At 48.0% G+C, this 11,426-nt stretch overlaps 2 protein-coding genes across 2 annotated transcripts; both read right to left on the bottom strand.

Annotated features, from left to right (window-relative positions):
• Positions 1-293: 293 nt before the first annotated feature.
• FIBRA_00358 (uncharacterized protein) lies at positions 294-1,264 on the bottom strand (the record flags this gene model as incomplete). The annotated part of the gene is made up of 3 exons (XM_012322256.1): positions 294-323; positions 382-774; positions 833-1,264. 3 exons carry the CDS (start codon positions 1,262-1,264, stop codon positions 294-296), a joined length of 855 nt encoding a protein of 284 aa, XP_012177646.1.
• Positions 1,265-8,020: 6,756 nt separating this feature from the next.
• Positions 8,021-9,279, bottom strand: FIBRA_00357 (uncharacterized protein; the record flags this gene model as incomplete). The annotated part of the gene is made up of 8 exons (XM_012322255.1): positions 8,021-8,185; positions 8,247-8,274; positions 8,325-8,391; positions 8,443-8,585; positions 8,653-8,824; positions 8,882-9,018; positions 9,079-9,144; positions 9,212-9,279. The coding sequence occupies 8 exons, from the start codon at positions 9,277-9,279 to the stop codon at positions 8,021-8,023; spliced, it is 846 nt and encodes a 281-aa protein (XP_012177645.1).
• Positions 9,280-11,426: the final 2,147 nt, after the last annotated feature.

The raw sequence follows: 11,426 nt of genomic DNA, 5'->3' as shown, positions 1-11,426 counted from the left end.
CTCCTTCAACGTAAGAGGACAGCGGGACGGCCAAGCTACGCCCTATGAAAAATATCTAAGGGTGGTGTAGGAATGTCGGTGACTGCCGACGAGCAACTAGCGCTGAGTTTCAATGAGTGGCTGAAAATGTGGCTGAAGGTGAACTTTCAATAAGCTCTTCTATCACAATGATCATAACGGAGACTCTTGCACCGCACTTGAAAGGAAGATAAACCTCGACCTATTCCTTGTATTTATTCTAGCCTAGAATTGACTCGTAAGTTTAAATCGTACTCAGTGCATTCAAGACTGCATCAGTGCGCTAGCAGAATTCCACCGTCGATCTAACAAGAGGATATCAGTATCGCGTTTCAACCTCAATCAAAATACTTATATCCTCACCGCAATAACCGTACCAGAGACAAAGCTTCCTGCTCTCGATCCAAGGTAAAGAACCGTGCCGACAACATCCTGTGCCTCACCAATCCTACCAATTGGAATAACGTCTTTCAACCGTGAAATGAAGCTTTGAGGGTTGCTGGGATCGTTCATTTCGGATGGAACGTTTGCCGGGGCGATGCTATTCACGCGTACGCCCAGTCTAGTAAGCTTATCGGCCAGACTCTGCGTGACACTGTGAGCAGCAGCCTTGGATGCCGCGTAAAGGTGTCCTTGGCCCTTGTAATAAAACGCGGAAACTGATGTGTTGTTGACGATGCATCCGCGCCCTTCGCGGAAGCCCTCATTTGTCTTCGCAGCGCGGACAAGGTAGGGAAGAACGCACGCGGACATCCACTACATGTCGCAAAATATCAGTTAGTCGTCGTCTAGCCTACCAACCAGCTTGACTCACCTGGATGGACCCTGCATTTACTGCAAACTCCTGTGCCCAGTCAACATCCCTTGCCGTTAGGAGCGCATCTCTGATCTCCTCCAGAGTCGCCTCTGCACCCCAGGTTCCCTCCGCCAGCCCAACTCCAGCATTGTTCACCAACATATCCAGCTTCACGTCCTTCTCGACCACGCCTGCATTTTTCTCTCCCGCTATGAAATCCCCGGTCACCCTCCTGCATCCCTCGATAGTAGCAACGTCCCCGACGATGGGTATGATTCTGTCCGGCGCAGTTTCTGCTATCCCTTGTAGTGCAGGGGCTCGACGGCCGGTGATGTACACGCGTGAGGCACCTGCCTCTACAAGCCCCTTTGCGATATAGGAACCCAGCCCGGAGCCTCCACCAGTAACGAGGGCCACACGGCCAGAGAAAGAAAACAAGTTATCAGACATCATCAGCGTTTGAAAGACCAGTGGATGGGTGTATTCGTGTCTCCCTATTACTCGTTTATATCACTTCCTGGTGCTGAACGACTGTGTGTGTAACGCATTTCAACTGACATCCACAGTATGTCCGAGCTGACTGGACTATTGTTAGGATATGTTGTTAGGAGCATGCTCAGCGCGGTACCCACCCCTCTTCCCGAGCGGAGTCGGAGCCGCTCCGAGACCGCTGTAGCATAGTTAAAGGGATAAAACGTCGACGCGTTCCTTTCACTTTGTCCGCCATTGTGATTTTTCGAACGAATATGAACGAAAGTGTCTATCAGAATAATTTCTACAAAGGGTTCGGTCAAGCAGTGGAGACTTCAAGTTAGTCGCAGCCAAGATCTAGATCGCTGTTTGAATAAGTCGCATGGAGATCCGCGACATTGGGTGGGATCCGCGCGCTTTCTCAGCCTCGACAAGGTGTACAGGAACAGTGGAGAACAGTGGAATTTGCCTCACCATGCAGAGAATTAGTAATTGAGGAGGTCGCGACTGAATCATGAGTACTCATCAGACCTCAGCTTCAAATTGCAGACAGGCATGGTGTCTGCTCTTGCTCTGCATCCTCAAATTTCTCCAAAATCACTTAAGAGAGGTCGTTGGAGCTGGCAGGGATGATCGTCATGTTCTCTGATACAATAAATACTCGCGTGTCTAAGTTTCACATCTAATGAGTCCGACATCAAATAGTTAACATATGCGTCAACATGCGCCCATGATGCGGCAATATCCCATTATTGTTTCCGAATGTCTGCGCAACCGCATCATCGACGTTGCTTGCCAGTAGCTATCTAAGCCACAAACCAATCACGCGTCGCTAGTGGTGACCTCCAGTTACCTCTCTTCAGCATAAGCTCACGATTCGGGCCTATAAACCTCGCCAGCGCTCATCTCCAGCATAGGTTGAAATGTTGTGTAACTGGTGGGTATGTTCGGGACCGCCAGATGTCGTAAGTTTAGCAGAATATGCGATCCCTTGCAGATATGTCATGATTGTGCAGGCGATCGATGAGAGAAAGCTCACGGCAAAAGACATAATCGTGATTTCCCAGCTGCATGGAGAATGATGAGTACGAAACGAGGATGGCGCGATAAATTTATTTCTTACAAAAAACAGAGGCCATCTAACGGGTTGTCGTTGAGGCGGTACATCAGGGCATTCGTCAACATGATCACTGGTCAACTCAGCCGATTGACTGTAACCTCATACAGGGCAGTATTCTTACCGAAGATTAAACCATACGCCCATGTTCCGTCGCGGACTAAGACATGCAAGATGCGCTGCCTCCGTATGTCTCTAATCACGCTGTCATAGAATTTGACCAAAGTCAAGCAGAAAAGAATCGTCTCGAACGCTAGTGAGTACATCCTGCAATGCGGCTCCGTTAATACCAGTGTCCTAAACGACGTCGATCAAGCGACACTACTCACCAGAGCGTCATGAAGATTGCGGGGGTTCGAATGATGAAGCATCTTGAATTGAACTTTATGTGGGGAATACTGAGCGCGAGCACGGTGATCATTGCAGTGACTTCAGCAACGAATAGAATTAAAAGGGCTGAAACGACCATGGGATTTTGATTGAACATCGCTCGAACTATCGAGAGGAAAGGGAATGTAAAGTGAGCCTTCACACCACACGGAGACGATTTTTTACCTCGAACTACCAGGACGACCTCAACAACGAGTGTGAGAGCCTCATTGAGCGCGAGTTCATATATAATCCAATTCCGGCATTGATCCGACTGCCATGAAATCGTTCCTTCGCTCTGAATCAGCAGGAATAATATCGTTCTGAATGTTACTGTCAGTTAAAACCAGTCCCAGCCGAGGGCGTAATTACTTTCCCTTGCGCAAAACATGGGATATACCTTATAAAAGCGTATGCACACTGCGCCCACGACCACCGACCTCTTCTAATGGGATATTCATCATTGTGAAAACGTGATACTTCAACCACCTGTAAGATAACTCACGCCCAAATGTATTCTATCTGTAGATAGATTTTTGAGTGGATGTTGTGAAGATGTCCACAAAACAATATACCTCATCCCCTAAATTGAGGATTGTATCATAAACAAGTAGACATGTCGCAGCCGCAGCCAATTTATTGCTCACTGATGGTCGGAGCATATCAGAATGAGCGCTGCCAAATTGGACAAGGGATTACGCAGATAGCTTACAATAAATCTGCCCGGACTGTGCGTCTTGACTCCCGAGGTTCGCCATCAGCATTCGCGGTTCTGATCGAATAGACTCAGTAAGCTGGAGATGGAAGAACTAGTACGGCCGTTCTGCTAGCATCGAAGTTGCATGACGGCGACTTTATATTCCGATTGATAGCATGATAACATGCACCCCGATCCGATTCTCAAGCGCTCTAAGCACTGGGGTGGCAGGTATCAGCCGGGAGGAAAAAATTACAAGGCACGATTTCGCTGCCATGATCCATGGAACGTAAAGCCTTGTAACTCTGGACAAATCCGCAGCGTTCAACAATACCCATAAACCAGCTGCAGTGTTTGGTATTTGCACCCGTGTATCAGCTGGAGCGAGGTGGTGCTATCGTTTTGGGCTCGAGACGTTCATGCCGAACAAGCGCCTTAGAGTGAGCGATAGAAGACTCCCGATATCGTCGGCGTGTTTAAGCGGACACCTCAAATGAATCAAGCGTATTCGAGATATTTCAGGCTTTGAAGGATACCATATGGCTCCCATACGGAGTCGGTCTGTGGAATGGCATGCCGGTGAGACCAAGCGATCCACCACCAAGCCGATTAGTGGTGGTTTCCTTTGATAAGTCTGGCAGGAGAATGGAATGCGGCCTCGCCGTGGATTAATCGATTATCGATGGGCTCTAGTCTCGATGTATGTCAGTGTGCTTGTCAAAGTGGACGTGGTATGTAATCAAACAGAGTAAGGTCGTGAAAATCGCCGGAAGTTCTTCCTATGACTCAGTCCAGCTTACCACAATCGAGGATCCTATACCAGTATACCTTTATCAGTTCGGGCGCAAGTCGATCATCAGTGACAAATGTATACAGAAACCAGAGCGAGACGCACCCTTATGCAATGTCATGGAAGTGCTGAATACAGTGACAGAGATAAGATCATTCTGTAAATCCAGCCGGATCTTCTACGTGAATTTTCGGAACTCGTCGGTTTTTGCAAGGGTCCCAAATGTTGAGTTAGCGACTAGAAGATTGTAACGCAATTCATAATGAGTTAGTTCGAGAGACCAAAAGGAATGCTTACTATTGAATTGCGCAAGCAGCCGCTGCCAACACACCGTGGAGATAGGCTGAAGTTACAGTGAATGCAGAGACAAACTTTCAATTAATGATGAACCATATAGTTGACCTATCTTAAAGTGTCAAGTTCAATAAACATTGTCTGACCATGCTCATTACTGTCAGCATTCACTTCGGGAATATCGTTCGTCGTAGAAGTAAATTGCAGTGTAATTGAACGATCTGTGTCAAAATAGGAAGTTGGGAAACTGTTTGGCCTTGCAAGTCGCTGCAGATTCAGCAAAATATGTGATCCCTTGGCAAAAAAAAATGAGCATATTGGGTATACCATTTTCAGTCAGTTGGGACATACAGCAAAGGACATGACTGTGAGCTCCCACCTATGAAACGACAGTCAGATCAAGAGACAAGGACGACTACAGGGGACTGACACGAAGAACAAACCCGCAAGAGAATTGTGGATGAGACGATACATGAGAGTGTTCGTCAGCATTACCACTATTATGGTGTAGAGGTTGGCTCAATAGATTGATTAGACAGCAGCAAGGAGACTGACTGAAAATCATGCCAAATGCCCATGTTCCGTCACGCACCAACACGTACAGGATGGTCCTCCGCCAGAAAACTCCTTTGATACTAGTGCAGAACTTCACCAGAGTTAGGCTAAAAAGTATCGTTTCGAAGATCAAGGAATACAGCCTAAATATGGTCGCCATTGTCAACCACCAACGCACAGTATTAAAAATCAGCCACGGAACAGATGACTCTTACCAGTATGTTGAAAATATGGCTGGGGTATTAATAATCATGCAATCCATGCGTCCTGAAAACTCAATCTTTGGGATACTCAAGGAGAGAACGGCAACCATCGCTGTAATTTCTGCTGCAAAGAGCGCTAAAACTATCGAGATGACGATGATGCTACGATTGAACATTGCATAGACTAGCACAAAGAAAGGCAGGTATCAGCCAGACGCAAAACGATGGCGGAATAAGGCAGGCATACGCACTTCGAACGATGAGGACTGCCTCGACTACCACTGTCAGCACTTCGTTCACCAACAGCTGATAGATCAACCAGCTGCGACATTGGTCCTTATTCCAGAAAAAGCCGTCGTAGACTCGGAATACCATCAGACATAACATGCTGGTTCAGAGGATCATTAGTAGAGGTGAGCGAAAATTCAAACAGAGCTCACGATTGTGCAAGATACGGAAAGTGCCGTAGGAACAGGTAAGCCCATTGAGTCCACGACCATCGGCGCCTGGCAACATACAAACCATACAGATCTCAAATCGACTCGAGCTCGAATTCAGAATCACTGACGTCCACACGTATTCCACCTGAAAGACACACATCAGACAAGTGCTGTGATATGTAACAAGAGAAGAGCGCACTTCGTCATCGAGATGTATCAAAGTGTCGTAAATAAGAAAACATGTCGCTGCAACCCCAAGCTTATTGGTGACTGGACACCACGAGGCGGGCAGAATAAATTACATTTATGCGCAGTCTGTACAAGACGACAACTCACGATCACTTTGTGCGACGTCGGCCGACATCCGTTCGCGAGGCACAGCGAGTCAATAAGGGGCAGAGTGTTCCTGTGGTTGAAACAGAAAGAAAGAGGTGCTGGGGGCTCTTCCCCAATGCAAGAAGGATACACGAGGCGGACATCTTGACACGTTCCCCGACCGAGCTCCACGGCGCTTTGACTGTGCAGGGAAGGACTGTGGTTCGAAACGCAAAGGCGCTCCGTTAATGCAGGCTGATTGTATCTGCTGTTCTGAAGGAGCCCGCTGTGTGTATCATACTAGGCTGGAAAGGAGCACCGTCGGCACGAGCTACTTCTTTTTATCCAAAGACTAAGATTTCATCACCATATAACTAGTTGGTGCTCGGTGCGGTGTGAATCCGTGGGATTCAGAGAATGCTTCGCAGCAGGTCGTAACTGACTGACATCATCAACCATCGTGGCTAGGTTTTCCTGAGCAGAGGCAGACATCAGATAGAATCGATATCTCCAGAGCGCATAAACGACGAGACTATCGATTTCTGCGAACGCACTGCCAAAGATAGAAGCACATAATTCAAGCTACGTGGAGGCAGTCAGCTGGGGTAATGTGTTAACCAAACCAGAGATACAAATACACCATGTATGTCGATCAATCAGGGAGTATGAATGACGGGCGTGGGCCACCAGACAATCCGCCAGATTGGTAGAACTTTGGCAGAACCTCTCCGCTGTTGTTAGTCTCTCCGCCATGTCTAGCCCTAGGCTTGGACCTCATTCCGCGAAGATGAGCGCACCGGAGTCCCGCATGCAGATGTAATGCAGGTAGTGTTCTGTTCGTTCCCTTGCACTCAGAATCACCGAGCGAACGGAGTGCAGACACGGCCCGGCGGTCCGCGACGCGCTTGTGTTTGCTGAATGTTCCGAACGCCCACGTCCATCAGAACGCAAAACGAGGAAGAGAGCTTGTGTTCACGCGGCGAGCAAGTCAGCCTGTGCGAGGGCAAAGGTTAAATTCTGCAACGACGATGCTGAAGACGCACGCGGCCCGGGCCGTGCCACAATGAATTCGAGCGATGCTATCAGTCTACATTCAAAAGTTGGAACATTAGGATCCAAACTTTTGCGCCGCGTAGGCTGAATGAGTACGTGCAGATCGAGAACACAGAAAAGACCCTTACTATACTCGATCGACCAGGCTCAACTTCTAGGTCGATAGTGTGATCAGCTATTCAGGCTGGAGTAAGAGCAGGCGAGAATCACGGTTGAGCACGTCAGCGGCAAGGTCACAGAAGCCATGTATTAGATATTCCAATATAGATAAGAGCATATCCCAGATAGACGGTACGGGCTAGGTTTTCATTAAATTTGTATTAAAAGCTACGCAGAAGTGACTCACGTGTGTTCCAATGGGATCGGCGCAACAATATGAGTAGTGAGTCCATTTGTGTATCAGACTATCGTGGCATAGTCAAGAAAAAACCGCCAAGCGATCAACCAGGCGATATTCCCAGAAGCACAACATGTTCGTCCAATCCGACAGTTTTGATTTCCTAGTGTTGGAGACGCAAGCCAGAATGAGGTGGAATTGCGAGTGGTGAAATACGAAGTTTCCGTATCCCCGTCTGCGTTTGAAAAGGCGACAACGAAAAGCAACGTCAAAGTTCAACTTCAACTTCAAGCGCTGCATAATGATGTCATGTGACGATGATGGTTCGCAGAGCGCCGCGGGGTCGCAGAAAAAGAGTGGTCCGTTGTTTTGAGACGAATGCCGACTCCAGTCCGGACTCCGAGGTCATATATTCCTGGAGCTTGTAAAGGTTAACAGTTTTCCATAAGTGTTGTGGTGCAGGAAAAATAGCGTTACAGAGAATTTTTTTAAACAAAATTTTATAGAATAATTTGGCAACACTCATCCGCTCATCCCCTACATAGCTACATAGTGTCCTATACAGCTATACAGCTAGTATATTCCGATCATGTTCATGGATTTCGACGGGCACCTCACTTGCATCTCCCAATTCTGGCACAAATAGCATAGAATTGCATGTCGTAAAGCACAAGCCTTCAGACACTTCGGGCACTGAAAGCCGCCGGAGATTCAGTAAGATGTGCGATCCCTAGTCGTCACGATGTTCATAAGTAATGCCAAATTATGATATTCAAGGAACAGAAACGTACAGCAAAAGATGGTATTGCTAGCCCCCAGCTGTCCGAATGGCACTGAGTTTATGATCAAATAGAAGGTAGTTACCTTACCAGAACCACAGTCCCGCTAGTCCATTGTGGTCAAGGCGATACATGAGCGTATTCGCCAACAATATGACTAGAAGATATATCGTTAAACATGACTCGACAAATTATCGAAACCACTTACTAAATATTAAAGCATATGCCCATGCGCCGTCACGGACGAGTACATACAGAACAGAACTCCTCCAATCCGCCCCTCTGGCGCTGGTGTAAAACTTCACTAAAGTCAACCCAAACAGAATGGTCTCGAATGCCAATGATAGCAGTCTATGGTACCACAATCGTCGACGATCAACGCATGATGAAACCATTAGGGGAGAGTGATGTCACTCACAAATACAATGTTAAGATCTTCGGTACATGGCTGATCAGGCAATTTGAACTATCAAGGAATCGGATCCCTGGTTTGGAGAGAGCGAGAATGACAATCATTGCGGCAATTTCTGCCACAAAAAGCAGGAACAAAACCGTCACTATGGCAACATTGTGGTTGAACATTGCGTAGACTGGTAGATGAGGATATGTAGTCAGAATGCATCAGCTTGGGTGTTGTTATTGCGTACCTCGAACAACTAAAACAGCTTCAACGACGACTATAAGTGCTTGAAAGACTGACAGCTGATAGATGAGCCAGTCCAGACATTTTTCAGGACCCCAGGGAGAACTATCTTGGGCTCGTAGTAGCATCATTAATATTGCGCTTATTCGTGATTTAGGCAATCAGTACCATTCAGATAGTCGGATGTCCAGAATGACTCACCTCTCCGCAAGGTAGGGAAAGTGGCGTACAAAGATGTAGGCACACTGCATCCATGATCGATGCGCTCTAGCGTTGTGCGGTTCGGACGAGCCTCAGCCTCAGTCAAGCAAGTTCATACCCAATCATCACTGACTTCCAGATGTATTCGATCTGCGAAAAACCGGATCGGATTAGCGCGGAAATTGTGTCGGAATGGGCCATGGAATGTCCGCACTTCATCTTCGATATGGAGCAGAGCGTCATACACAAGAAAACTCGTTGCTGCAACAGTCACAGTGCAACTCCAGGCTAACTTCCCCAGAGTCCAGGGTTGATGAGGTGACCCCAGTATATTTCGTTAAGTGGGAGTTATGAATGAACGAGCGTGACTCACCAGCAAACTGCGCTTGACTGGCAGCAGACATCCGTTGCCGAAGTACAGTAGCAGACGGAGTAACAGCGAAGATGTCGAATGCTGTGTGAGTATCTGGATCTTATATATACCATTTTGAACATCCAAACAGAACCATCCATACCACGAGCAAATTCCGCGGCGCCCTTAGCTTCATTGACGAGAACTCTAACTTCAGCGCCCTGGCCGCTCAACCATACTTGATAGCGCTCGATAGACAACGATTAGATGCTCACTACAAATTCTAAAATTGGTGTGAAAGGTGCATGACTATAGACTGTATGATTCTGGCATCGCTGCTATATCATCAGATGAACTTCAATGCGACAAGATCTGTCAGCGCCCGGTAAGATTCCACAAGGTCGTACGGCTTTAAGAACTTACTTCCATGCCACAGGACTGTGGAAGGGAAGCTGCTCGCATGAGACGAAAGCCGATACATCTCTGTCGAGAAAGTCGAGATTCCATAGTGAGAAGGTCGCTCGCAGTCTCCGCCCGATGATGTCTTACCACCAAGTGTGCCTGTGGAGTCTGCTAGTCGTATACCGGAAGCGATAGCTGTCAGAGGGCGTACACGTCGTCATTGCACTGAGAATAGACTGGAAGACTGATCTCACTGACATGGTTAAATCCTCTCTCTGCACTCATTTCTCTCAGCAGGTGACAGGCTGGCCAGTCTACAGCATCTCATAGAAGAAAAATTGTAGCACGAAGATAGTAGATTGACACACGCAACTATTCAATTTGAGAATATGATGAGCGCGAGTCATCACCGTAAGATCAAGACAACTCACCATCGATTCTAATAGCATCGGCTACTACTTAGTGACGTGATGCAGCACGACAAGGCACATACTGCCAATTTCTGCTCACACAAAACGCGGGACAACCATGTGGTCTCCGACCGAGCTTCACAGCGCTTCGCGATTGCAGGGAAGCCCTCAACCAGCAGAGTAAAACCTTTTGACATTGGCGCCGAATAGTGGTTAACCGCAGACATGTAGTGTGATGCTCGACTAGCTAAGGGTAGCCTCTCTATGCTTCAAGTCGGGTACCGTGAGGGAAATAACGTCTGTTTCCCATCAAATACCTAGTTGCTGGCGAGCGAAAGAATTGAATCGTCGCAGTGTGCTAGCGCTAGGCTAAAGCCACATCCGGTGAAGTGTATCGTGACAGCATGACAGGCGGTATCCATGGGACAAACGGACAGCATCCCCGTCTTTCATAAACGACAAAAACTATCACAAATATGCGCAAAACATAGACCACACGGCCAGAAAGTGAAGTAGACATAACAGACAGTACAATGTCAGACAATCGGGCACTCACTTCGCATTGCGGTCCACTTGGGTTCTGAAACCCGAGAACAGGAATACGCCGCAAACGGGCCACCCAGGCATGTCTACGTCTTCAGGCAACCGCGCTTTCTGGGCCCAGCCTATGACCAGGCACAAGCCTCGAAAGGATAAAGTGATCGTCGTAGGCTAACTTATCCCCATGCGCTCAATGTGTAAGCGCAAGTAATATGCTTGTTCCGCATTCCGACGAAAGCAGGGTGTGGTTTCCCTGGACGTTCAGAAGCAGAGAACCTGGATGTATCGCGGCCCGCCGGGCAGTGGCGGCATCCCGCACGCCCGGTGGTTTTCGAACGGAGGGTGAGCTGCAATAACACATGTACGTGATTGCGGCTCCCCCGACGGGGACATTCTGCGGTACTCGCCTTGAGCAAAAATAAAATCACAAATGTGGTTGTGTTGGATGGAACAGATGGTGTGGAGAGCCCAGGTACGGGACCGGAGCGACGTCATCAAGCTGCGTGTGCGTTGGAGATCCCTGCGGCATTTCCCGTTGTGTATGTCGATCCACCCCGGGTTGATTGAGCGAGTGGGTCACCGCCCATCAACGCATATGAACGCGCAGGTAGCAAAAGGATCTTGCCACGTTCCGGTGCTCCAAG

The sequence above is a fragment of the Fibroporia radiculosa genome (genome assembly GCF_000313525.1).
Source record: "Fibroporia radiculosa TFFH 294 genomic supercontigs, scaffold117, whole genome shotgun sequence".
NCBI classification, from domain to species: domain Eukaryota; kingdom Fungi; phylum Basidiomycota; class Agaricomycetes; order Polyporales; family Fibroporiaceae; genus Fibroporia; species Fibroporia radiculosa.
This window is presented reverse-complemented; position numbering and strand designations above follow the sequence as displayed.